This window comes from Genypterus blacodes, unplaced genomic scaffold (genome assembly GCF_046128005.1).
Source record: "Genypterus blacodes isolate CSIRO-AG114 ecotype Tasmania unplaced genomic scaffold, CSIRO-AGI_Gbla_v1 ptg000208l_1, whole genome shotgun sequence".
NCBI classification, from domain to species: Eukaryota; Metazoa; Chordata; class Actinopteri; order Ophidiiformes; family Ophidiidae; genus Genypterus; species Genypterus blacodes.
In genome coordinates, this window is record NW_027467007.1 from 275,001 (window position 1) to 302,500 (window position 27,500).

General features: G+C 49.5%; 2 protein-coding genes across 2 annotated transcripts in view; one reads left to right on the forward strand and one right to left on the reverse strand.

The window, feature by feature from the left end:
* Positions 1-10,447: 10,447 nt before the first annotated feature.
* Positions 10,448-16,210, reverse strand: leo1 (LEO1 homolog, Paf1/RNA polymerase II complex component). Its single transcript, XM_076169579.1, has 14 exons — positions 16,134-16,210; positions 15,285-15,439; positions 14,888-15,192; positions 14,492-14,703; positions 14,280-14,384; positions 14,002-14,093; positions 13,629-13,777; positions 13,419-13,503; positions 13,232-13,326; positions 12,859-12,993; positions 11,990-12,125; positions 11,306-11,501; positions 11,108-11,205; positions 10,448-10,769 (listed from the first exon to the last, which is right to left on the reverse strand). Exons 1-14 carry the CDS (start codon positions 16,189-16,191, stop codon positions 10,626-10,628), a joined length of 1,965 nt encoding a protein of 654 aa, XP_076025694.1. The 5' UTR covers positions 16,192-16,210; the 3' UTR covers positions 10,448-10,625.
* Positions 16,211-17,235: 1,025 nt separating this feature from the next.
* The window catches only part of tmod2 (tropomodulin 2), a 13,635-nt gene continuing 3,370 nt past the window's right edge, over positions 17,236-27,500 (forward strand). Inside the window, exons 1-8 of the mRNA XM_076169580.1 lie at positions 17,236-17,352; positions 21,123-21,316; positions 22,880-23,036; positions 25,855-25,977; positions 26,226-26,300; positions 26,384-26,514; positions 26,616-26,723; positions 27,345-27,488. Of these exons, the coding sequence (XP_076025695.1) occupies positions 21,191-21,316; positions 22,880-23,036; positions 25,855-25,977; positions 26,226-26,300; positions 26,384-26,514; positions 26,616-26,723; positions 27,345-27,488 (864 nt within the window). The 5' untranslated portion in view covers positions 17,236-17,352; positions 21,123-21,190. The remainder of the gene's footprint in view (positions 17,353-21,122; positions 21,317-22,879; positions 23,037-25,854; positions 25,978-26,225; positions 26,301-26,383; positions 26,515-26,615; positions 26,724-27,344; positions 27,489-27,500) is intronic.

Below are 27,500 nucleotides of genomic sequence, written 5' to 3' on the forward strand. Positions count from 1 at the left end.
GATAGGCTGGAATAGCAGTTTCCATTGCAGGGTCATTACCGTTCATCTGCGCTGCCGAGGAAGCGTAGAAGAGCTCACCGCAGCCTGAATGAGCCCCGTTAGTTCAGATCAATGTGTCAGATTTGAGTGAGGCTGCTGGTTAAATGAGTGAGCGACACACACACTGTAACAGATGTGTGTGTGCTTATGTAAGAGCTCAGCCATGTCTCCCTCTCAGCCCAGGACCCTTGCTGAACTATCAGCCCTACTGTCCAAACCTACACACCAGACGGGTCAATACACAACATGAGTGTGTGTGCCGTGCTCCAGTGTGTGTGTGCAGAGACGTGTGTGTATGTATTCTAGTCGTAGCTGCAGATGAATGTCTGAATCCAGACACAGACGCAGGTTCATGATGTTAACGTGACCTTCGCTTCAGAGATGGAAGACAAATTCGTATATTTATGTAACCACAGTGTAAAGTACTCACATCTTTACGTAAGTACAGACGCTTTAACTCAACAACCCCACTGGTTCCTCCACACCCACCTTGTTAATGAGGACTAAAGATTATTAACTAATATCCTTATTGATAGCAGTTGGAACAAAGTGGGAGCAGCAGAGGAACAGCACAGACTTTGTCCTCTAACTCGGTGATGATTAGTCTCAGACATCTGTGCAGACGTTCTTACACGTGTTGCATCCTCCTCAGCTGGTTGTGACGCCGTGATAAAGGCTGGAACATCGCATAGCGGTAAACTTGAGGACACATTTATTGAAATGCATGACTGAAATGAATGAAAGGCTCGTAGCTCCTGTGCAACAGAAGCCCACACACTTTCTAAATAAGGCAAAACAAATGTCTGAAAGGAAGCAAAGTGCCTCTAAAGTGAACTTGAACACACACACAGTCTGCTTGGTTACTCTCCTTTTGTGACTTTGGTGCATCAGCATGGATAAGAAGGAAATGAATGCATGGTTTTTATTTGCATAACTCGTCTGACTCATGCAGCACCGGCTGAGTGACAGCTGCCTTTGGAGCACAAAGTGACAGAGGGAAGAGAGTCCATACACACACATTCAGGCAGTGTAACACACTTAAGATAAAGCCTTCAGTGTTAAAGGTTCCTTCTTAAGGCCGCTAACAGCCTCTCATGTTGCTTTCATCTCATTCTGCCATTAGACACGTGCATAAACACTTTATATTTATATTTAGAAGGACACGTGTATGACACACACTCCTGAATTAGAACACGTATGGTGGTTGAAGACGCAGAGGCATGTTTGTTCTGTGTTGTCTTTTGGCTGAAGGGCCTGAGGCGTTGTTAGTTTGTGTGTGTACTGAGCTCACAGACTGGAGCAGAGCAGCTGTGGTCTAAGGAAACACCGCATGAATATGAGATGAAGAGAGGAGAGAGAGGAGAGGAACTGGAAAGGTTATAAGTATGGAAGAGTTCACAGGAAGGAGCAGGCGAGCTGTGAGGGGCTGCATGGCAACCTGATAGGCCGGGATCATGTCAGGGCCAGTGTGTGTGTGTGTGTGTGTGTGTGTGTGTGTGTGTGCGCGCTTCTATTGTGATTCAAGCAGGTAGCATCATGTGATTCAATATCCCCCTGTCCACCTCACACACACATCTCAATTCATTACATAACCTTCTGCTATTATTGGAGTGTGTGCGTGTGTGTGTGTGCGTGCGTGTGTGTGTGTGTGTGTGTGTGTGCACGCCTGTGTTTGAGCTTCATTCCTCCAATCGCCTCCGAACTACAAATACTAGAGGGCGATTGGAGACACGAGCGGATGACATCGTTATGAATAATGTCACAGTTGTTAATGACATCATCATGAATGATGTCACCACACTACTGAGAGCCCTGCAGCTCCTGTGGCTGTGAACTAAGGTGCTCATTGTGATGGATCATAAAGCTATTAGGTTGAAAGTGACAGAATTAAGATTCTAATTCGTTTCTACTTAAAAAGGAGGAGTACATTCTGAAATGCTTTGAGTTTGTAATCAGATTTGAACTGGTGAGTGTGAAATGAGACGGAACCTAAAGGAGCGAGGAGCTGAATTGAGTTCTGAGCAGGGAGGCTTTACGTTCACAAGTCAAACTCCTGTCCCTCAGCATTGGTTCTTTTAAAACATGTCTAACTAAACACACTCAGAGGCGCTAAGTCACTGTAAACACACGCAGGCTGCTGATTTTCCTGGAAAGTCTGGAATGTATGTCATGCAGCATTCAGATGATCTGTTAGACGTCATGTCACTGTGCTGCTGCTGCTGCTGCTGCTGCTGATCACACTGGAGTCAGGAGCTGTGTGTGTGTGTGTGAGTGTGTGTGTGTGTGTGTGTGTGTGTGTGTGTGTGTCCATGTCCCAAACAGATCTGCTGCAGTCAGGCCTTCACACACTCTAATGAAGCTCACATCTGTACTGTAGAATCCTTCAGGTTTCATCACCGCAGCTGCATCTTTCATCTGATCCAAGCAGGAAAAGTCTCAAACTACCAATGAGGTCACTGAGTTCTGTGGTGACTCAGATGTGTACAGAATCCAGTTTAAATAAGTAGGTAATGTTTGTGAACCAATAAAGCATCTGTGTGTGTTTGCTTCTGTCATTGTGTGATGTGTGTGATGTGTGCGTGTCTGCCCTCTGGATATCACCCAAGTCTAACAATGGTTGATGCACCTGGATGAGACTCTGATGACCTCACAGTATGAGTGAGACTTCTGGAACAGTCAGTGGTGTGTTTCTGTCTGAGTTCACGAGGAAACTGAAAATGTATTTGCATGACAGGACTCTTTGCATGGTGCAGATGAGACAGCAATACTGATTCTTGATAAACCCCCGGCTCCCTGGGGTCTTGACTCTTTCCTTTGCTCTAACCTCATTCTGGTCTCTTGCCTCGGGGGGCTGAGTGGTGAAGCTGAAGGGAACTGATCTGCCATTAAAGTTATGAGTAACATCTGTGCTCGTCCTGCTGCGACACGTCCGACTCTCCCATCTGATCTTCCAGCTCTGCTCCCTCACATTCACAAAGCTATTTTCAATCAGGATTTGTGACTCGCTGTAAATAGAAACCAGCACCTGGGACTCAGGCTGGACTTAGCAATGCAAAGAGAACTTTAGATTTAGTAAGTAAGTCATTTTATTTATGTTTTTAAAGGAATTAAACTCACAGATCATAAAGGAAACGTGTGCTATGATCGAGGATCCAGTTCCCCCCTGCGACCTCATCATGAGCCACAGATGTGACATCATACATGTGTCTATGGGACAAATTCCCCCTTCCACCTCCTCTGAGAGACGAGCTGATCTGTTCCCACATGCTCCGACACAGCAGACATTTCTGTCCTCTCTCCCCAAACCCTGCAGCCTGAGCTCGCTGCATGAGTCCTCCCATGGCAGGCGGAGAACCTTTAACCTACATACCATAAGAACTAGGAGAGGAGAGGAGAGGAGAGGAGAGGAGAGGAGCTCTGAGAAAATAAAGTGAAACCAAATTACTTAGCAGCTGTTAAACAGAAATGGCTGTTAACTGTGAAACACAAAATAAAAGCTGGGGGTGACTAATGAGGGTTTTAGCCAAGGAGACATGTTAGGGCCAAGAAGAATGTGGGCTAAGATGAATCCAGTAACAGGCCAAGGAGAGGAGGGGCTGACTGAGGAGTGTGTGTCTAAATCAGAGAGACTCTCCTGTCAGCCAGCTGCAGTGAGGAAGAAGAAGAAGAGAACAATGAGAAGCACGGGCATTATATTAGGAATGAAAAGCAGCTAGATATGGCAGCAAAAAGATAAGAGGGAATCACAATAATGGAGGAAATTAAAGCAGAATATGTGAGAGAAATGTGAGCAGAACAGATCTGAAGATGAGGAGGAACAATGAGGAGGAAGAGGCAAACACAGTGAAGCACAGAGAGCAGCAGGCAGGGACAGAAGCCTGCTTTAGTTTGTCCTCACAGTCATGAATAAAAGAACGAGTCTAAACTGTGAGACGACTGCACCAAAGGGAGCAGGAGTGCAGTAAATGCTGGAGGTCAGGGAGCAGTAAAGAGGGACGTGGAGGCTTTACGTCAAAGAGGAAGAGTTTGCGGCTCTGGGAAAGAATGTGACTCCTCTACAGAATGTGCTGCTCTGGGACAGGGACAGGGACCGGACCTCCCAGCATGCAACACGGCCTGATGGCTCCCAAGTCTGTATTCAGTCAGTGTGTCAGTCAATAGATCAGAACAGTCGTCAGATCAGAACATCTGACCCGGGTCACTGGGTCCTAACGCCTCACCGGAATGATATTTGACTGGGTGATGATAATGATAGTGAAAGACTAAAAAGTTGAGACAATTATACTTGGGTTGAATGAAAAGTTCTGAGCCTGACATACAGGGAATTCAGTAAGGTAAGTAAGGCAGATGTTACAATATTTGGCTCAGAACTTATCAATCAACAAGAGACAAGTGGGGGGAAAAAAAAACAAAGATAAGATAGGATGGTACAAATACGTATGATAATTAAGAAACATGCCCGGGCCTTTCTTCCACACACACATTCCACTGTGTGTCCCAGTATTCTGCAGCACCACCTGCCTCTCAGAATCTTACATTCTATTTGGAATTCATCCGTCTCAGGAAAACAATTTGTGACACATCACTTTCAGGATTGATGACACGTTCCTTGTTGTTATGGATACAGCATGTCCTCTGTTCTGCACTGTTCTCAACACATTATGTCCCCAATGTTGCCACATTGACCCACAAAGTGTCCATTCTGCCACTTGTTTAGTTTTTTCTCCTCAGTTTACTTTGAAAACGTGTTGGCTTTGATAAGCAGGCGCTCAAACGCCTGTAAATGCAGGTATGTAGCCTCGGAGATCAATCCCCTGAGCTGATTAAGTCTGTAGCGGGTTCCACTCCCTGCGGTGGTGCACAGGTCAGGTCCGCTTATTAAACACTCTGCTGCTGTGTTTGCAGGAATAACAAACTCGTCAGAAGAACAAACTGATAGTGGACAGATACCGACATCAACGTTGGCACCGGTTCTCGCTGTTCAGAGCTCAAGGAGGATCTTTTTTTTTTGTTCCTAATTCTTCTCATTTATTGAACTCACTTGATCCAGCACTGTTTCCTAACCGCCTGCTCTTATCTGCTTTGTCCCAGCTAAGGGGGTGGAAAGTGGGTCAGGCCGAGCATGTGAGAGGCCCCAAAGAGGCTACACAGCAGGTTAGGCAATGTCCCCTCCTTCCAGGTGAAATAAGTCTGTGTGTGTGTGTGTGTGTGTGTGTGTGTGTGTCCGTGTGTGTGTGTGTGTGTGTGTGTGTGTGTGTGTGTCCGTGTGTGTCCGTGTGTGTGTGTGTGTGTGTGTGTGTGCGCCTTCCTCTCCGATGCACTGGGTGTTCCAATTCGACTGATGCTCTATTTGTGGAAGTATCCATGGTGATAATGATTTGCAGTGATGGAAAAGCGGACAAGTGGATGCGTTTATTGGGCACACAGGGGTGAGATGTCTGCTCTGCTCTGCTCTGCCAGGGAGAACAGAAGTTTACTGAGAGAGGGAGCGACCACAGAGCGGCTACAGAGCGGCCAGTCAAAGCTCTGGGGGGGAATTTGGAATTACACGTCGCTGTAAATTCCCCGAGCCTGTGCCTGTTCCTGCCTATAGACTGTTGCATAACCGTCAATCTACAGTATTATGCTGCTTGTGAAACACATAGAACTTTGTGAGAGATAAGGAGGGAGAAAAGGACAGGCAGGGAAAGTCCAAACGTGGAAATGCAGCGCAGCACACTGAGGGACGACGCTGTGGGGATGGAGGAGCTAGACGCAAAAACGTTAACGACCCGCAGAGTTCCTAAATGTCAGCAGAGTTTATGTGACTGGAGAGACATGAGAGCAGAGGTTCTCATACTGTGTGGTGCTTTAGTCTGATGGTCACACAGGCGTTTCAGCTGAGGGAGTCTGGTTTGTGCGAGAGCCATAAACACACATACAGAGATAGAAGTGACTGCTGTTACCTGCGTGCTACTGAATTAAAGCAGAACTGCAGAACGAAAGGGAGATTAAAGGCAGAGCTCTGATTGGTGGATTCCTAACTGCAGCTTGGACGGGAACCCAAGAGTCACAAACCGCCCCCGATATTAATGATCAACTCATCAAAGCAGCCGTTAAGACGCTAGAGTCCTGTCGTGTATCAGTGCGGCCCGTCTGTCTCTGTAGCTGTTAGCTTGTTAAGCATATCAGGCCTGTAAAGCAGCGCAGCTACGCTAATTAGCTTTTCACTGTTGTGGAGCTTCCAGGAAACTATTTTAGATCAGCACAGATTTGTTTCACTCTCGCTCTGACATCAGCCACTTGGAATATCTGTTTGATGACACGGTGATGTCATCTGATAAGGGTGGGCATGCTCATTATTAAGAGGTTCATAAATAAAGGCTTTGGTTTCCAAGCAATACAGAGTCAGACAACTGAGTACTGAAGGGAAGAAAGGACCTAAAGAAAGGTGTGTTAGACGTCTTCTGCTGCTCTTGACTGTATGGGAGAGGGAGGGAGGGGGGAGAGGGAGAGAGAGGGAGAGAGAGGGAGAGGTTAGATAACTGAAGGGTCAGCAGAAGCAGAGAGTGCTGTGCTTTGAGTCGCAGCAGGCTCTGAAATACCGCAGGCTGAGGAGAGCGGCCCGATTGCTCTCGGCCCACATCTGACCTCAGCACCCTTCTTCCTTTCCCACCCGGTATCTCTCTCTCTCTCTCTCTCTCTCTCTTTCTCTGCTCCTCTGGTCTTTCCCCGTTCCCCTGCGGACGGTGCGGTGCCTCTGCCAAAATCAAGTCCTGTGTTGTTGAGGGATTTTGAGGCGAACATGCAGGATCATTTTCTCGATCCATCAGAGACTCTTGACTGCGTGGCTTCAGTCTGTCTGTTTTGACACCAGGACCCCTGTTCAGCCCACATTCTAACCAACACGGCACTGAGCTGTGTAGGATTACAACACAACACGTTACACTCCTGCACGTACACTTACAGAAGCAGAACTTCCATCACTTTGTTCTCACAACCTGGCAACCCTGACTGTGTTTTTTTATTGAATGCATTAATGAGCCTGGCATCTTAACAGGAACGCCATTAGAGGGCAACAAGCAAACATCACAATGGGACGAGAAGAGGAGAGTGAGGCAAGTGAGGACAGAGAGAGAGAGAGAGAGAGAGAGAGAGAGAGAGAGAGAGAGAGAGAGAGAGAGAGAGAGAGAGAGAGAGAGAGAGAGAGATAGATAGATAGATAGATAGATAGATAGATAGATAGATAGATAGTTAGTTAGATAGATAGATAGATAGATAGATAGATAGATAGATAGATAGATAGGTAGATAGATAGATAGATAGATAGATAGATAGATAGATAGATAGATAGATAGATAGATAGATAGATAGATAGATAGATAGATAGATAGATAGACAGACAGACAGACGTGCCCTTGCTTGTTTGGTGTGTTTCTGGAGTGTGTGACCTGAGCTCAGAGCAGAGAGTGTGTTCATAGATTAAGCTGTGCTCCTTCAGAAGAGAACAGTCTGACCCAAATCAATGAGGTCAGACAGGGAAAAGGGTTGATGGCTGAATTATTACATGCACGTGGGTGTGTGTGTGTGTGCGGGGGTCTGAGTGTGTGCGTGCGTGTGTGTTTGTGTGTGTCAGTGTGTGTGTCTGCAACTCTGCGTGTGTGTGTGTGTGTGTGTGTGTGTTCATATGCAAACCTGTGTGTGCAGGAGGGTGAATGTTCCTGCAGAGCCCCAGGCTGTGCTCTGTGGGTCAGTGTCATGTGTGTGTGAGATGTGTGTGTGTGTGTGAGTGTCTCAGGGTCCTGCTGTGGCCAGAGTGAAAGTCTTGTGTTTCTATGTTATTTATTTGCCTCTTATGTAACGCAGGAGAGCAGCAGGGGGGCTGGAGGGTGTGTGTGTGTGTGTGTGAGAGAGAGGGGAGGGGGGTAAAGGGCAGCAAGCACAGGCAGACTGAGTTAGAGGCCGTACATTAAATGAATACAATGATGTGAAGTGAGAGAAGGAAACATAAACATAAACCTGTGGGAAAGAATCAAACTCAAAGGAAACAAAGCTGTAAACAAAAACAAGCACGGCTCCTTCGTATGCAAGATAGATTTAGATTTATTATTATTATGACGGTGATCAAATACCAGGGAATATAAAGAAGGAGTGAGCGAGGAAGGAATGTGAGCAGGCGGCACAGCATCGACCTGATGTTACCTGACACACACACACACACACACACACACACACACACACAAACACGTCAAGGCATCAGCGCAGACTACCAAAGAGAGAGAACATCAAATGGAACACATCTGGGTGGATCCTGGATCACCTGGCCTGACACCTGCTCACTCCTCCCGTCGTCTCTTTACCGGCACCACAATGAACAATCAAACGCACCCAGTGACTCAGCCGGGTCTCACTTCACGTCTGAAGCGCTGTGGGAATAGAGAGCATCGCCTCGGCCTGTTTGCTCTCCTGCACATGTTTGATGTTACTCAGCTCAGGCTCGGGCTCGGGCTCAGGCTCAGGCAGGACAGAGAGGAGCTGCAGGACGGTGATATATGGAGCAGAGAGTCAGAGTGATATAGAGGGAGAGAGGGAGGCTGGGGGGGAGAGAGAGGGAGGCTGTGGGGGAGAGAGGAGTGGAGGGGAGGGCCGGCAGATGAAAGGAGAGGTGGATTGCTGCAGCCCTCCCTTCTGTCTGTTCCCCCTTTAGCGTTCGGTGTGGAGCAGTGGCACCTCCCTGCTCCTCACTGTGTGGAACTGGGTTACATAATCCACTGCAGTCTGAGATAACGCAGCACACAACCACCGACGACACACACACACACACACACACACGCACACATACACAGGTCTGCACCGAGCCGCTTTAAACATTCATGTCACGCACTATATATAGCGTTTGTGCTGTGTGCTTAACTGGGGACGTATGGCTCCTGCTCACTGCTGTGGGATGCATTGAGGCGCACGCCCGCACACACACACACAGGCACGTTGTCAATAACTGATGGAAAAACTGGGGCCCCAGCAGTCATACAGTAACCTCGTTCCCACCAAGCTGCTGCAATGTGAAAGAGGTCTTCAGTTCTGACAGGTCACAGCAGTGTGTGAGTGTGTGTGTGTGTGTGTGTGTGAGGGAGGGAGAGAGAGAGAGAGGCGGTCGTCAAGAGAGAGAATGCAGCCATTTTATGTAACTTTTAATCTCTTAGTTAGCGTTTTAACTACTTTTGTATTCTGCGGCGCTGCAGCCGGTTCTGTCTGGACCTGAGCCTGACAGGGAGGTCATCCATGTGTGTGTGTGTGTGTGTGTGTGTGTACGTGTGTGTGTGACATGTGCGTCAGTCTGGCTGCTGAATCTGAATCAGTAACCAGGTCTGTTGTTCTCTACATTCCCCCATGTGTCTGTCGGGCTCAGAGAGGGATCAGCACACAAAGCGTCCGCAACCTCGCCGGCTTTGTCACCGCAGAGCAGCGACCGACTGAGCCTGACTGGACTGAAACGCTTTTTAGGCCTCGGGTCGCTCCACTTTTCTATTTATAAGTGTGGCAGAGTTTTGTTTGGCATCGCTCTGGATAGGATATTTGAGTATTACAGTCAAGAGGTTAGAACGTCTTCACATCCGAGACAAACAGAGGAGCTCATCTTCATCTTCCTCTCCTTCCATCACCAAGCACAAACAGCAGACGCTCAAACAGGCTCAGCTTAATAAGCATCAGGCCTCTTTCCTACTCGCTCGCTCTTCTAATTGTGAGCATCTCCCATAATCCCCATTGTTTGGTTTGCTATTATACGAGTAACTCACTGTCCAGTCTATTGTCCATTTCTTTTCTTAAGCTGATTCCTTTTGTTTTGGTTGCTTAAAGGTTTCCTGACTCATACTTATATAAGGAGTGGGTGGTGGATAAACGTAGATGTGTGTGTGTGTGTGTTGGAATTACATGCAAATAATCCCTGAGTTGTTGTTGACATGCGGAGGATAAAGCTTCTGAATGTGCTGCACCTTCTCCTCCAATCAGGTGTGAGGATCAGCAGTCAAGTCAACTCAGTGACCTCAGAACGAAGAATTATGAATCATCGTCGTCGTCGTCGTCACAGAGCTGCATGACTCAGCCGTCTCCTTCTGTACCTGAGTTCTGGTCTTTCTTGCCAGGTGGGTTCAGTTTTTGGTTCCATGTAAATACGGGCGTCGACTTGAAAAACTGGCTGGGACCTCAGTGTGCACCAATTAGAGCAAATGTGTCCTTTTGTTACCCTGAACACACACACACACACACACACACACACACACACACACACACACACACACACACACACACACACACACACACACACACACACACACACACACACACACACACACACACACACACACACACACACACACACACACACACACACACACACACACACACACACACACACACACTACTCTTTGATTACTTAAAACATCATATCTTTATTCCTCAGCACAGACTCAAACACACACACACACATACACACACACACAGAGAGATCATAAGAAAATATACAAATGAAAGTACGGCTGTTTGACGCCATGAGGGCGAGCGAGCACCACTCACACAGAGAGAAGGGCAGAGCAACAAAGAGGGAATCATTCATCGTCCTCTTCTCCCACCTCTTCCTCTTCCTCCTCCTCTTCGTCGCTGATGACATATTTCTTGGCCCTCTTGGTGGTCGATTCGCCGTCGTCGTCGTCGTCGTCCTCGGCCTTCCTCTTACTTGATCCCTCGCCCTCCTGTGCGGCAGAGAGAGAGAGAGAGAGGGAGAGACAGAGAGAGAGAGAGGGTGAGACAGAGAGAGAGGGAGAGAGGGAGAGAGAGAGAGAGAGAGAAGTGCTGGAGTGAGACAGAGCAGCCTCACAGACGTTCTGTCCCGACGCTCAGGACGTTCAGTTTTGTGCTCCGGTTGCGTTCTGGCACTGCAGCCTCAGAGCTTTAAGTGCGGCGTGTGTTCTTTAGGAGGGACAAGCATTTCCTGTTCTGTCCTGTCCTACTTGAGGCAGAGAGCCTGTGTGCTCCCCTCTGAGCCGCTCCACACCGCCCCCTGTCTGCCACACACAGAGTCACACCTCACCTCATCACTGTCCAGCTTCTTCGCCTTCATCAGCCGCTGGGCTTTATCCTCGTCTGAGCCTTCGTCGCTGTCCGAGGAGTAGATCCTGGCTCGCTCCTCTGGATGAGAGAGAGGAGAATGAGACGAAGGTGAGGCAAACTCCACCTGACTGAGGTGTGAGAGGAGGTGAAAGTGAAGGTGTGCCTCCTTGCTCCTCACCCCTCAGGCCTCCTCCTCCTCCCTTGTATTTGCTCTTGATGGCGGCCAGGCTGATGGCATCGTCGCCCTCCTCGTCGTCGTCGTAGCGATCGGGCTCCAGGTAGCTGCTGCTCAGGCCTCGCTGGTGCTGCTTCTCCCTCATCCTCCTCTGCTGGGACTCCCGGCGGATGGAGGCGCGCAGACGCTCCTCCTCTTTCTGCAAACACACACACACGGCAGAGAGATGATGAGGAGTGTGAGCCGTGTGACCCCGAGTTCAGGTCAACATGTCCACATTATAATGTATACATGGTTGAAAATCAGAACATTTGGTATCCCTGCTGTGTTTGTCACACACACACACACACACACACACACACACACACACACACACACACACACACACACACACACACACACACACACACACACACACACACACACACACACACACACACACACACACACACACACACACACACACACACACACACACACACACACACACACACACACACACACACTCTGCTGCAGGTGAGTCTGACTCCAGTGAAACTATAAACCATGTTATCCTGCCTCAGCCTGTTCTGCTGGTTGACAGTAAACACAGATCGTCTCGTCGCTCTGCTGACGCCGTCTCCATTCCGCTGACCACGCCGTGACCTGGCTTCGTAACCATGGTTACCCCGCACAGCCTTTTCTCACCTTGATCATTTCGTTGCGGTGCGACTCGGGGTCGCGCCCGGCCATGGGGAGGATCCTGATCTTCTGCGTCTTGGAGCAGCGGTCGGCCAGAGACAGGGTCATCTTCCTGTGGGTGGCGCTGTCTGTGGAGTGCGGCCTGGAGAGAGAGACAGGAAACACAAACCTCAGTGCTGCCGTTTAACCTTCACTCATTTAGGAAGCAGCTTGGACACAAACTGGCAAACATGAAGTTAAGTTATAGAGGTGATTTTCTCAAACCAATCGAACCTCAACCTTTAAATTTCCAAACCAAACATCCTGTCTGTCTCTTCAGTCACATGGTGGCGTCCTGCTGCCCCCGGCTCTGAGCTCAGTCAGTTAATCACACAGAGAGGAAAGTTGGAGAGCCTCCCAGCTGGCTTCATCTCGTTTGAAGTGGTTTCTTTGCTTCAGAACATTGTTTTGATTCTAAACCCTGATGGTCGGTTCCCTGGACAGCTTTTGGCTCGGGCTCTAATCAGAACTCTGCTCAGGTGATAAGACTCAATCTCACTATTTGGCAGCGTCCTCTCTGGGATAAAGCAGCTTTGGCCGCTGTCCTGCACTCATGTGTTCTGAGGAGACGGAACATCCAGGTGGACTTTGGGGGGCTAAGCAGCTTACTCAGGCCCGGCAGGGAGAAACCTGGACGGGCTGTACGAGCCGACCCGAGGGTTTACAGCAGAGGGAACATTTCAGAGCACAGCCTGAAAGAAGGCCGCTTTGTTATGGTTTGAATTAGAGGCTTATGTCCTGCATGGAGGGCTGAGCAGGAGCCAGAGAGAGAGCACGAGGTGTGTGTGTGTGTGTGTGTGTGTGTGTGTGTGTGTGTGTGTGTGTGTGTGTGTTACCTGAAGGTGAGCTTGGTCTTGAACACGGCCTGTCCCTGCAGCCCTGTGCCCTGTCGGATGAACAGGTGGTTGTGGTCTCCCTGCAGAGGAGCTTTGTAGACGTCAAACACTTCGTTGCCCAGGTGGAGGGACATGCTGCGGAGAGACGGAAGCATGAGGTCACGGCCCTTTAAAGACGCTCACACGCTCACACACGCGCACACGCGCACACGCTCACACACGCGCACACGCGCACACACACACACACACACACACACACACACACACACACACACACACACACACACACACACACACACACACACACACACACACACACACACACACACACACACACACACACACACACACACACACACACACACACACACACCTGCCGTCAGACCACTTGACGATGCGAGCGTTACTCTCCCTCATCTCGTTTCCTTCCTCGTCCTTCTTGGCTCTCCACCTGATGGTGTTCTCCACCTGAGGACACAGATTCAGGCTCACGGTCATCAAACCAAACCTAGCTGCAGGTTCTCACATGTTCAGTGTGTTGATGCGTCCTGGCTCCACACCTTCAGTTTCAGCCTGGTGCGTCCCTCTTCATCCAACATCTCTTCATCTTCAAATTCATCCTCATAGTACTGAGGGTCAAAGGGCCTGGAAGGTAGAAAACATTTCCCTTTAAAAGGTGAGAGAGACTGAAGCCTCCAGCTGGGAGCAGAGACTGAGACGACCTCATCACAGAGGGGACACTATGAGCTCATCAAGGTGACCACACCCACCTGGGCTCCACAGACAGGAAGTTGGGCAGCTTGACAAAGTAGAGGTCCGAGCCGAGGTCGGTGCTGACTTTGGGAATCTCTACTTCGATACGAGTCTCAGGTACGGTCTCCTCCTCCGCATGATCGCCCTCCATCCCATCCTCTGTGTCCTGGAGAGAGAGAGAGGGGGGGGGGAAGAGAGAGAGAGAGAGAGAGAGAGAGAGAGAGAGAGAGAGAGAGAGAGAGAGAGAGAGAGAGAGAGAGAGAGAGACAGGGAGGGGAAGAACAGTTCAGTCAACCCTGCTGGATCTGACTCGTGATAATAATCACCGGCTCAGAGGAGCTTAGACGAAACAAAGAGGCAGAGATGAAGATGAAGGTGGCCCACACATACCAGAGGCTGTCCTGGGGTCGGGGGTTTCTCTGCGTCGCTGTCTGAGGAGATGTCATCAGCTTCACCAAACAAGTCGTCTGCTGCTGACTTCTCTGTGGGGAGGGAGAGAGAGAGAGACAGACAGACAGACAGACAGACAGACAGACAGACAGACAGACAGACAGACAGACAGACAGACAGACAGACAGACAGACAGACAGAGAGACAGAGAGACAGAGAGTTAAACCACAGAAATAGATTCTAGTCTTGATGAACTCCTTTCTTTCTTCTTCTCTTACTTTTCTTTGATCCAACATCACTGTCTGAATCTGAGTCGGAGGTTATTTTGGTCTTTGTCTTCTGTCGGAGGAAATCGTCCTCGCTGTCGCTGCCTTTAGGAGACACTACAATAAAACACACACACACACATATATATTGATACATGTCACAGATACACACTCACACCTTCCTCTCTGGGTTCAGATCTCTGTGACTTTTACTCTGGCGGTACCTGACTTCCTGTTCCTGGGCCCCTCGTCGTCAGAGTTCTCCCTGTCTTCATCGGAGTAGTGTCGTTTCTCCTCCTCGTCCTCAGACTGGTCGCTCTTCACTGCTCGTCCCCACTTCTCCTCGTCCTCAGACTGGTTCTCCCTGCCCGAGCCTCCCACTTCAGAGTGCGGGGTCCCCGGGCCCGACTGGGGCGTCCCTGGGTCGCTGTGCACACTGAGTGTATACGCACAAACACCACACACTGAAAGGTCTTCTGTGATGTGTGGAGACGCTCACACTCGACTGATCAGGACTCATTATGACCTCATTGGACTGAAAGGTTGTGTTTAATGTAGCAGGGAGCTTTAGAGGCTATGTGTGTGTGTGTGTGTGTGTGTGTGTGTGTGTGTGTGTGTACCTTCTGTCTGAGCGGATACTGTCCACATCAGAGCGAGGACTCCCTGGTCCAGAGATCAGGCTCCCAGCTGGGCTTCCTGCATCCGACCGTTGGCGGCGGCGTCCTTCCTCCTCATCTTCCTCCTCCTCGTCCCGACGGCCGCGCTCTGAGCCGCTGCGCTGCTCCGCGTCGGAGTGGTCGTTCTCGCCCTGGTCTGAGTGCATGCTGGCCTCCGATTGGTTCCCCGAACGCTCAGACCGGTTGTCGTTGTCGCTGCCGCTGTGTTGACTGTGCTGCTCGTCTTCACTGTCGTCTCCAAACAGCTCCTGGAGGGGAAGAGCAGAGAGATGGATGAGACACACACACACACACACACACACACACACACACACACACACACACACACACGGACACACACCTTATTGATGCTGGGCTTCCCTCCATCCTGGCCTTCCTCTTCATCATCTTCACCCCGCTCCCTCTCGCTGTCACTGCCGCTGCCGGAGACGTTGCTGACCGAGCGCGGCCGCTCGTGCTCCGAGTCGGACCCGGACCCGGAGCCGGAGCCAGACACTGCAAAACAAATCATTCACACCCCCGTTACTCTGGTGAAATGGTACGACCCAGTAAGGAACAGATTACAGATCAATATATCAGCTCATATTTGCTTACAGATAAATGTTATTATAATATTATTAACATGCAAGCAGATATGTAAAAGAAAGTATAGGTAAATAAAGAGAAAATACATTGTTTTTATATTTTGTTAGCCTTCTCTGAACCCTTCCGAGTAAAAATATGACGTTAGATATGTTGAAGACATTTAATACTGAAATAGGAAGCTTTCATTTATTCGTAGTTTTGCAATAATGACTGCTCTTTATTCCTAAGTGAGCATGAGGCCATTTGTGTTTGTGTTGTTGTGAAATCAATGAGTTGTGATCATTGCACTTATTGTTATGGAAATCAAAACAGTTGCTCAAGCTGCCGAGACAAACTAATATTTATTCGCTCCGTTAAAAGCCTCCAGAGTGAGTCGAGCTAACAGAAGCAGCGGTACATTTCATTCTTTATCATAAATAAGTTTAAACCGAAAGCTAAATGCTAACGTAGCACAACGCTGATGTGCAGACGGAGCATGCGTGTAGATTTCCTGGTAACCACGCAGCAAAATCTAACTTCTGCTTCGCGTTCTGAGGCGCTTCATCCTATAAACAAGCCGACTATTGAAGAAATATTGCAACCGTAAGCTACAACGTGTAGTTACCTCGCTGTTCGTTGTCGCTGTCTCCATCACTGCCGAACAATTCATCCATGTCCGCCATTTCTCCCCAAGCCAATGAAATCGTGACCTACCGGATAATATCGCGAGATTTTGTGAAGGTTTAGTTTCCGAGTTCAACCGCGGGCTGATCTGTTCATGTAGTGAGCTCTATCACCACATGGGGGCGACAAATGCCATTGTAAGTACTGAGTCATGACACGAGTAATAAAGTTATATGGTCAATATTTATATATTTGATTCATTTCATTTCATTCAAATCAATATAATAGTTAAAGTAATGTATAATACAGTGCTAGAATGCCACCAAATGGCCCATCTAGGCTTCCTACATTGCCATTCAACTAATTAATTAATAAATCTTTCAGGATGTGCATATGTTCCCAACGTTTCTGTATTTCAGCAGGAGATCGTGTTACAGTGAACGGAGAGTGTGCATGAAATTGAAGCTACACTATTGTGTATCATTCTGTAGTAGAGAGAAATACCTATTCAGGGGAACTGGTCTCTATAACGTGGGGCAATGTACTTTACAGTGAACTTTAAGTGAGTGTGTGTGTGAGAGAGGGAGACTGAGATTTTAATTTAAGGGAAGTGTTAATTACATGGACACTACATTATCCTACAAGAGGACAGCTGGTAAAAATCACATAGGACTCATGTAGGATGAAGACAGACCACTTTCACTCGCTCATCATTCATTCAGTCAAAACTACAACATCCACAAGTGTTCGAATTTGATTCAGAGAGCTGCTGCTTAACTATTGATTTGCTCTACCTTACTGTATGGAACAGCTTTAACCTCGTTCCCATAATCTACAATTGCAGAGCTACTATTAAGTATTATTGTTCACAATGTAACTAATTCAATGAATTTGTATTGCATTTTTTACACAAGTAATTAACCATGCATTGTTTATGTCACAATTTTTATTTATTTTATTTTATTCTATTTTCCCCCTCATTTGATTAGTGTTTTTAGAAAAGGGGGCGGGCCCTCACACACTATTGGGTGACGTGGCTCAGCGTGTGTTTCCATTGGTCCAAGCAGCCGTCCGTCACTGGAGGCGCTCTCTGTCTCTTCCTGTGTTACCGCCCTTGGACGTAGAGAGAAGCAGCGGCAGTGAGACGCAGCAGCAGCGGGACACACAGACACACACTGGGACTATCCGGAGGCTCCTCACACGGATCGCTGCACTTTCAGGTACCGAAGATCACAACTCTGATTTTAAAATAGTTATTTTGTCTTTTAATACATATTCCAAGCTGTCACAGCGGCTCCGGGCGGTTAGCTAAACGGCTAAAGGGAACAACAACTTGACTAACTGCTCCTGTTAGCATGTTAGCTTCACGGTTTCACATCGCGTCCTGCACGGCGCGTATGGAAATCACCAGAGTGCGGCTGCTGTCAACAACTTTTTGTTTTTGAGCTCCGTGCAGCCTGTGTTTGTACTAGGCGGACACCGTCATGATCGGTATGATTGATGTCAGCGTGATGCTCGCTCACAGAAGCAGCTTAGCTTCGCGTCATAGCTTCAGTATGGAGGTGGGGATGGAAGTCTTTACCTTCAGGGTAAGAGCTGTAGGGCGGTGATCTGCGGTGGATCCATGCTGGATCTGTGTGTGAGAAGAGGTTAACGCTGTTAGTGGTTCTGATTGATGGTGTTAGGTGGACAGAATCTGCGTCTAACTGAAGTTCTGCAGCCCTGCCCTGTTAGTCAGCCAGTAAACGCTGCACCCAGTCGATACATTGTCTCCATATTTGTCATAAGGTAAAGTATTCCAGGACCTAGTCTCGTTGTGATGAGTCACCCTGTGTGGGCTGGGCCGGACCGGGCCGGGCTGGGGTCTGAGCGGTACTGGTCTGATTGCCAGCGAGGTGCAGAGCGATCGGACTTGTTTCAAACGATCCGCTGATACACTCCCCGTCTCATAAGGTCCGCATTGTTCAGGAGCTGGTGTTGGTGTGTGTGTGTTCGGTGTGTCCACAGGGCGCAGTGGTAACAGTAATAGATGGGTGTGGCCCCAGTCTGAGGGAAGCAGAGAGTGTGTGTGTGTGTTCCTCACAGAGGCAGGTAGAGCCGGTGGAGTCACAGAGTAGGAGTCAGAGTGACCGCTGACTCTGCAGTTTTGGTGATACTGCTGTAGTGAAGCACAGCGCTGATAAACAGGCTGTGTGGATACATTTGTGTTTAACCTCCTCTGGATTGTTCCCTGGGAGTGTGTGTGTGTGTGTGTGTGTGTGTGTTGGAGAAACACCCCATGTCCTCCCAGCCACTTGCCAGAGGCCATAATTGACCGTGGCCCATAGAGGAGCCGTGTTCAGCTTAACTCTGGGACAGAATCCAGCATCAGGCGTCAAAGCAGCAGCAGCAGCAGCCAGTCCACAGCTTCACATCAGAGCACCTCTCTGGGTTCACACACTCATACTGGATGCCAGTGTGGAGACCCTGTTCTCTCCGCCTCCTTCCATTTGTTTTCAATCTCGCTCTGCCGTTCCCAGCCTGCTTCAGAGAGCTGCACCCTAATGAACAATAAGGGAGAGTTCAGGAACAGCAGGGTGTGGAGATGGAGGCAGAGGAGAGGAGAGGAGAGGAGGTGGAGGAGCTGCAGAGCTGGGTCAGTCTAACTATAGCCTGGTTATACAGTGTGTAATAATGTAATTACCAGTTTCATCTCTGCTGCAGAGGACTAGGCAAACCCACCGCCTCTGAGAGCCAAAAGACCCGGAATTACCCCTTAAAACTGATTTCTATAAGACTTAAGGTGGAATTATGCTTTTGTCAAATCCATAGTAACATTACTCAATCATATTTGGTCCACTAATGTGATTTCTAAGCCTCCACACTGTAAGATAGTTTTAAAGAACAACCAAGCACATCTGTCCAGGTGTGGCTCAGAGCAGAGAAGTGTGTGTGAGTGAGAGAGAGAGAGAGAGAGAGAGAGCAGGTCTTTTGATGTCGCGCTCTGCCTTCTGTTGTTGTTGTTGATGGATGAGCAGAGAGAGGGATCGATCAGATCGCTCTAATGGATCCTCTCATGCCCATCATACCGCCCGCATGCTGCATGACTCCTGTTGGGACTCACACACACACCCTCACTGTGGGGCTCAGTGTGTGAGGGAGGGGGAAAGTGTTTGTAAGGGAAGCGGATCATGTTTGGAGTCGAGTCATTTTGGCTGATCTGCTCTCCTAAGAGCATAAGAGTGTGAGGCTTATGTTAATCCAGCACTGGTAGAGGGGGGGGGGGGAGGGAGGGGAGGAGAGGGGTCTGCTGCTCTCCAGGCCCCGGACCACCAATGTCCTCCCACCACCGACTCCTGCTCAGCTTAACACGACTCAGAAGGGATCTAACCAACAACGCTCATAAGTCATGCTTTGATACGACGCAGACTCAGTTTGGGCCGAACACACGACTGAGTCTGAGTGTCAGAAACACGTGTGTCCATCCTGTCAGGAGTAAACACGGCCATGCTTAGGATCAGTCCTCCCTATGTGGCGTGTAGCGTTGATCAGGGACCCTGGACTCATAGAAGACCTCAAACCAAACCAACACTGCTGCTGCTAACAGCGTTAGCTCTGAACCAGTGAAGGGTTAAACCTCCAGGTCATGACCTCATGTCTGACCTCATGTCTGACTCTATTCTCCATAATCTGATTTAACCCCCGTCCAATAGAACAGCAAGCAGCAATGAGATGATGTGATCCGTTAGGTGGCTGATTTGTCTCAGAGTTCAGGCTCAGTCTCTCTGCTCTTCATCACATTCTGCTCCAGATTTAAACACTGATCATTGTGATATGAGACAATAAGTGAAGCCGGCGTGAGCTTCATATTCTAGGTAATTATGCTCTTTGTTCAGCCCTGTAGATCTTTAGAACCTCAGAGACGCTCATCCTCCTCTGTGCCACGACTCACACAACCACTGCAGATAACGTGTGTGTGTGTGTGTGTGTGTGTGTGTGTGCGCAGACTAATGGAGAAGGGGAGGGGAAGTGTTACAGGACAGAGATGGACACACACACAGACACAGACACAGACAGGGACAGACACACACAGACACTCACTCACAGTCACTCACTGAATTCCACTGTGAGTGTGCTTAGTGACTGATCAACGGCGTGACGCGGCGGGCGGCGTCCTTGACTAAAGCACACACTGACACTTTTCCCTTCACAGTCAGGGTCATGTTTGCTTGATGCCCCTCGGCTCATAAACAGAGCGCCCGTGCCGCCTGTTAACACACACACACGCACGCACGCACACGCACGCACACGCACACACACACACACACACACACACACACATATGCAGAGCTGCAAGGTTTCACTGTCAGAGCAGAGTGAGGGAGATAAGTGTGTGTGTGTGTTTGTCTGTAAGTGATGAGGACTAAAGCTCAGCTGTGGCGTCCTGCAGGGGATCTGGACCCCATGAGGTCATGCATGTTCAGTTCCATGGCGTGGGAGTGAGACGGAATCCTGCTCACTCCCTAACTCACTCCTCTCACTCCCCTCAGTGAACTTGATCTTCACTCTTCTTCATCGGTACAACCTGAACATGTGAAGGGTTAATAGTTGCTCCATATGCGAGTGGACATGTGTGTGTGTGTCAGCCTGGGAAAGTTCCCCTTCACTGTGTGTGTGTGTGTGTGTGTGTGTGTGTGTGTGTGTGTGTGTGTGTGTGTGTGTGTGTGTGTGTGTGTGTGTGTGTGTGTGTGTGTGTGTGTGTGTGTGTGTGTGTGTGTGTGTGTGTGTGTGTGTGTGTGTGTGTGTGTGTGTGTGTGTGTGTGTTGCGTCATCGCTGGCTCATCCAACCCAGCTGTGTTTCTGCTATTGTTTGAGACTGAGGCGGGGATGGTGGGCGGAGCCACAGAGAGATACACTCTGATAGTAGAGATGTTGTTTTCTTCAGCTGATTGTAAATGAAGTCCTCCTCTGATCTCACCTCACCTCTCCTCTTGATCTGATCCGTCTCCAGATACCTTTGGTCCAGACGAGGGAACAACTCTGCTGTCCTGCATCGTCTAGGTAACCACCGTCAGCACCATGGCGCTGCCGTTCAAGAAAGACCTGGAAAAGTACAAGGAGATCGACGAAGATGAGATCCTCAACAAGCTGTCTGCGGAGGAGCTGAAGCAGCTGGAGACGGCCCTGGAGGAGATGGACCCTGAGGTCAGAGCTCGGTGAGGGCTGGAGCAGCTCCAGAGCTCTTCAGAGGGGGAGGGGGGAGGGGAGGGGGGGAGACAACAGGGTGCAGATGTGAGGGGGTTAACACAGATATGACAGACAGGCAGGAAGAGCAGGACCTAAACAGGGAGGGTTGGGAATAAGGGAATAACGGTTAGGATGTCTCTCTTCCACATCTATCAGTAAATAAAGAGGGAACACAAACAGAATCGTTCCTTCATATCGTTCACCCTAACCCAGGCAGTCTCAGGTTACGACCACCTGACTTATGAACATCCTGTGATTATGAAGCCTGTTATTATGATAGAACATCAGGTTACACACACACACACACACACACACAGACACACAGAGACACACAGAGACACACACACACACACACACACACACACACACACACACACACACACACACACACACACACACACACACACACACACACACACACACACACACACACACAGGGGTTCAGACTTCTGTGAGTGATGCTTTCAGGTTCATCAGCTTGAGGGAACACAAACACATGTAAACACTGGTGTGTGTGTGTGTCGTGTTTGACTCATAGACTCTTAAGACCCTGCGACCTTAAGAGGATAAGCAGCTGAAATGAATAAGCGACTAAGATGTGAGCCGTACGTAACGACTGTGCCCACTCAGCTTAGAGACGCAGAAACAGAGCGCCTTGGTAACCAGGGGACTTCCTGTATTCAGGTTGTCTGAGAAAGATTCAGGCCGTCGAACTGAGACTAATTGGGAAGACGGGTCAGGTTCTCCATCCAGATGTTTAAGCCTAGAGGCCTTGTTAGTGAAGGGCACAGCTGTGAGCGTGTGTGTGTGTGCACAGTCATCCAGAGGAGCTGTGTGTGCTGTGTGCTGTGTAAACTCATTACCTGAGTCAGAAGAGGTTAAGGGAGGTGATGGAGGAAAACAAAAGAAGGGAGCTACGCCAATGCAAAACCGACAAACCCTCAAATGCATCACACATCACACATCTGCCTCCGAAGGTCAACATGGATACACTGCAGTCCTGGAGCTCCTGACCTCCATTGTTAGGGAGCTACTAGAGAGAGGAGGAGAGAGCTGCAGAGCTTCAGTCAGCAGTGTGTGTGTGTGTGTGTGTGAGCAGAGTCTAATGAGATCCCTTCAGGCCGCAGGGCGTCTGAGCTACATTCCATCCATCCAGCGAGTCTAAATGAGCGCCCAAAGGAAACACATGTTGTTGTTTGGGTCAGGGTTTTCAGGAGGAATTTGGTTGCCAAACAACAGACAAAATTAAATCTCCTTTGTTCCTGCAGCAGAAGTGACCACACACACACACACACACACACACACACACACACACACACACACACACACACACACACACACACACACACACACACACACACACACACACACACACACACACACACACACACACACACACACACTACTGCAGAGGGGTGAACCAGACTGAACACGCATGTAGCAACTTTAAAAACATGGCGTTGTGTTAAGACAACATGGTAAAAGTTCCATCGGTGTGTGTGTGTGTGTGTGTGTCTACAGAACGCTCTGCTCCCAGCCGGCATGCGTCAGAAAGATCAGACTGTCAAGACGGAGACGGGACCGTTCAACAGGGACGGCCTGCTGAAGTACCTGGAGAAGGAAGCCATGGAGCACAAAGACCGAGAGGACGTGGTGCCCTTCACCGGGGAGAAGAAAGGTGTGTGTGTTTGTGTGTGTGTGTGAGAGAGTTCCACATGTGTGACCTGACTTTCAGATACACTGACTTGTCTTGCCTGACCTGTCAAGCAAAGGACATAAGGAGAAAAGGAAACAAAGCAGAGCGGTGGAGTTCTCTGTCAGACTGGTTTTGAAAGCTGCCGCCCTCATCTCATTGTGCCTCAGATCACAGATACACTCACGGTGTGTCAGGTGGAGATGACCTCATGATCTCATGCGTGTGTTCATCTCCTCCTCAGGGGACGCAGGGCTGAGGTGTGTGTGAGTGTGTGTGTGTGTGTGTGTGTGTGTGTCAGCAGTGGAGCCACACAGCAGTTATTACCAACGCTCTGTTTTGTCCACCATTGTTAATGGATGTGTGCTCTTATGCAACATACAGCTCTGTGGGGGAGGTGTGTGTGTGTGTGTGTGTGTGTGTGTGTATATATGTGTGTGTCAGGAGTCAGGGAGCGTCAAGGAGGCGGGCACAGCTTGATTACAAGTCCTGCATCTGCTTGCTGAATAGTGAGCCGAGCTGAATGGACGACTTCTTTATCTTTATCTGTGTATGATGTCATCGCTCAGATAGTTTGGAGGCAGGAGGAGATGAAACAGTCTGAAGGGTTTCAGTCCTCAAGGTGAGGCGGAATCAAAGCCTGGCTTGGATCCACTTGCTCTGCTGCTTAATAGGTGTCCTGACAAAGCGCCTTTGTTTCCTGTCTCCTGTCACTCTCACCTGTCATCACAACAAACGACATCATCACTTGTAGGAGGCCAACATACAGCCTGGAGTCCAATACTGAAGTGATCAGAAAGGTTTTCACAGTGCAGGAGCCAATCTGGGGCTTTAACCTTTCACCTTTTTTTTTCAAAGACGCACAACAACGCCTGTTAAAGCTGCAAAAGATGAACTTATACAAACGAGTCAAGAGGAGCAAAGAGAGCTAAGAGTTTAAGAGTTTAAGATGCATTCATGGACCGTAGTAGTAAGTGGGAAAGAAAACGGAGCAGAACCACTCCGAGTTTCTGTCCAGAGGAATCCCTAATGTCTGAATCTGGGAGAGCCAAACACGACTCTCACTGGAGAGGAAGTATAGAGCTCACATGCTCTGACCCCCTGTGTGTGTGTGTGTGTGTGTGTGTGTGTGTGTGTGTGTGTGTGTGTGTGTGTGTGTGTGTGTGTGTGTGTGTGTGTGTGTGTGTGTGTGTGTGTGTGTGTGTGTGTGTGTGTGTGTGTGTGTGTGTGTGTGTGACAACATGGAAAACTCAGCTCATTGTTGAGGTTCTGTGGAATGTTGATTCTCATCCCCTGTTGACTCGCCCCCTGCTGTGTGTGTGTGTGTGTGTGTGTGTGTGTGTGTGTGTGTGTGTGTGTACACTTCCTCTAACACAGAAACCATCAGAGGGAAGCCGCCTGGTTAATCACCATGGCAACTATCCTAGCCCTCTCACCAGTAAAGTGTTGTGATGTTGCTTCATGTCATCACCTCACTTTTTCCTGCTGAGTCGTCAGGTTCAGTCGCGGCTTTCTGACTTTGTAACACTCAGTGAAGCAGTTAGTGCTGCGCTCTCTACGTGTCAGAGGAAACAGGCCATACATGTCAGCTTCGTTTGGTTACACTGGAGGGTGTGGCTACAAATGACAACACACAAACAACACACTCCCCTCACACACACGCACACACACACACACACACACATTGAGTCTCAGGCTCACACAGACCAGCAGGGGTGTTTCCTGGTTCGGTTCTGCCTGGAGTTCTGTCCGGGGGGACTGGCACAGGAAGCTGCCTAATGACTGTATTTACTGTTTATAGGCTGACAGGAAGTGCCAGAGTCCCCAGAGCAGAGAGAGAGAGAGAGAGAGAGAGAGAGAGAGAAAAAAAAAAAGACGGGCGTGTAGGGAGAGGAGAGAGGGGTGAGGGGAGAAGGGTGAGGGGTTAGGGGTGAGGGCGCCCCCTGGATCTCTCCTCTGGCAGTGAAGATTAGACTCCAGCTATTGTTCCTCCACTTCCTTCTCTCTCTCTCTCTCTCTCTCTCTCTCTGTTTCACTATGGAAACACCAGAGATGACACAGTTATGTCTGGACTGAGCATTGCTAGTCTGCATCACTGATGGTTGGAGAATGTTTGTGTGTGTGTGGCAGGACACTCACACAGCTTCTTAGGGGGAGGAGCTATGGTAGACCTCCATCTGTGTCTGTCCAGGCAGGAGGACACACGGACTCTGGATCTCCATCTCCTGTGACACCCGGCCTGTTAGTGTGGCAATCACTACCATTATAATTTATACAAAACACAGATTTGCATATAGATTAACTCTGCAGCGTCTTCAGGTGTCTGGGACAGACAGGAGCACACACACACAGGCACATACACACATACACACATACACACACGCACACACATGCATATACACACATGCGGGTGCGCGCGCACACACACACACACACACACACACACACACACACACACACACACACACACACACACACACACACACAGACATACAAACAAACAAACACACACACACACACACACACACACACCTCTTGACAGTCATCCGATTTCAGGACTGCAGCACAGCTCAGATCAGATCAGACAGAGCAGCAGCAGCAGAAAGTCACACACAGAGCTGCCACACATTCAGAGTGTAGAAACAGGAGGTTACGTAACTGCTCGTAAAACCCTCAGCCAAGTTAGAGAAGTGTGTGTCCTCTGCAGTGTGTGTGTGTGTGTGTGTCTGGAGTGCAGCCTTAACTCTCCCTCTCCCTCTCTCCCTCTCCCTCCCTCTCTCTCTCTCTCTCTCCCTCTCCACAGGTAAAGTGTTTGTCCCTAAGCAGAGGCCCATGGAGCTGAGGCAGGAGGAAGTCACGACCCTGGACCCTGAGCTGGAGGAAGCTCTGTCCAGCGCCACAGACACGGAGCTGTGCGACCTGGCAGGTGAGGCTCTGATCAGATCCCTGTCCTCTGTTCTCTGATCTCCTCTCTGTCAGGACAGGGAAACACTGGCTCCTTTCTCTCTCTCTCTCTCTCTCTGTCTCTCCTGCGGCGCCATGTTTTACTGTGCGTGTCCACGGGAGAACAAAAGAGCTCAGTGAGCAGAGAACACGGCTCTCTGCCACACACACACACACACACGCGCTACCTCCCCGTCTCTGCTGAACCTATGGCCCTGCTTCTCTCCTCAGCCATCCTGGGTGTTCACACTCTGGTCACCAGCACCAGCACGTACGACGGCACTGCAGGGAAGGGAGAGTTCAACAGTGAGTACAGGAAGCAGAGCAGTAATGCATGGAGGCGGAGCTTCCTTTAAGAGAATCACTAACCCCACATGTTCCTCTCCCAGACGTGATTAAAGGAGAGAAGATGAACCCGGTGTTCGACGAGCCGCCCAACCCCACTAATGTAGAGGAAACCCTGCAGAGGATAAGAAGCAACGACAGCTCTCTAACAGAGGTCAACCTCAACAACATCAAGGTACACACACACACACACACACACACGTACACACACACACACCTGCATGTATGTGGTGTGAGTCATGTGAGACTCATTGCAGTATTGGTTTGTTCCTGTAGAACATTCCCATTCCCACGCTGAAGGATTTGGCCAAAGCCATGGAGAAGAACTCACACGTGAAGAAGTTCAGCCTGGCAGCAACACGGAGTAACGACCCCGTCGCCGTGGTGAGTGTGGCCGCACTTCATCACTCTTCATCGCAGCGTTGACGCCTGACAGCACCATGTTCTGACTGCTCTTCCTCACTTCTCCCTCCTCGTCTCCTTCCTCACTTCTCCCTCCTCGTCTCCTTCCTCACTTCTCCCTCCTCGTCTCCCTCCTCACTTCTCCCCCCTCGTCTCCTTCCTCACTTCTCCCTCCTCGTCTCCTTCCTCACTACTCCCCCCTCATCTCCTTCCTCACTTCTCCCTCCTCGTTTTCTTCCTCACTACTCCCTCCTCGTCTCCTTCCTCACTTCTCCCTCCTTGTTTTCTTCCTCACTACTCCCCCCTCATCTCCTTCCTCACTTCTCCCTCCTCGTCTCCTTCCTCACTTCTCCCCCCTCACTTCTCCCCCCTCGTCTCCTTCCTCACTTCTCCCTCCTCGTCTCCTTCCTCACTTCTCCCCCCTCACTTCTCCCCCCTCGTCTCCTTCCTCACTTCTCCCTCCTCGTCTCCTTCCTCACTACTTCCCCCTCGTCTCCTTCCTCACTTATCCCCCTCGTCCCCTTCCTCTCTTCTCCCTCCTCCCTTCTCCCTCCTCGTCTCCTCCTCACTCATCCCTCCTGGTCTCCTCCCTCCTCCCCCCAGGTGTTTGGTGAGATGCTGCGGGAGAACAAGGCGTTGCAGAGTCTAAACTTGGAGTCAAACTTCATCACAGGCGTGGGCGTTCAGGCCCTGGTGGACGCACTGAAGGACAACGACTCGCTCATAGAGATCAAGATAGACAACCAGGTGAGACAGACT

Excerpts from the sequence above, each read along its gene's own strand:
- leo1 (XM_076169579.1), bottom strand. The coding sequence starts at position 16,191 with ATGGCGGACATGGATGAATTGTTCGGCAGTGATGGAGACAGCGACAAC. Across the intron at positions 12,994-13,231 it reads GTCAAGTGGTCTGACGGCAG|CATGTCCCTCCACCTGGGCA; the intron begins GTGTGTGTGTGT and ends GTCTCTCCGCAG. Across the intron at positions 11,206-11,305 it reads AGGAGGAGGAGGCCTGAGGG|AGGAGCGAGCCAGGATCTAC; the intron begins GTGAGGAGCAAG and ends TCTCTCATCCAG.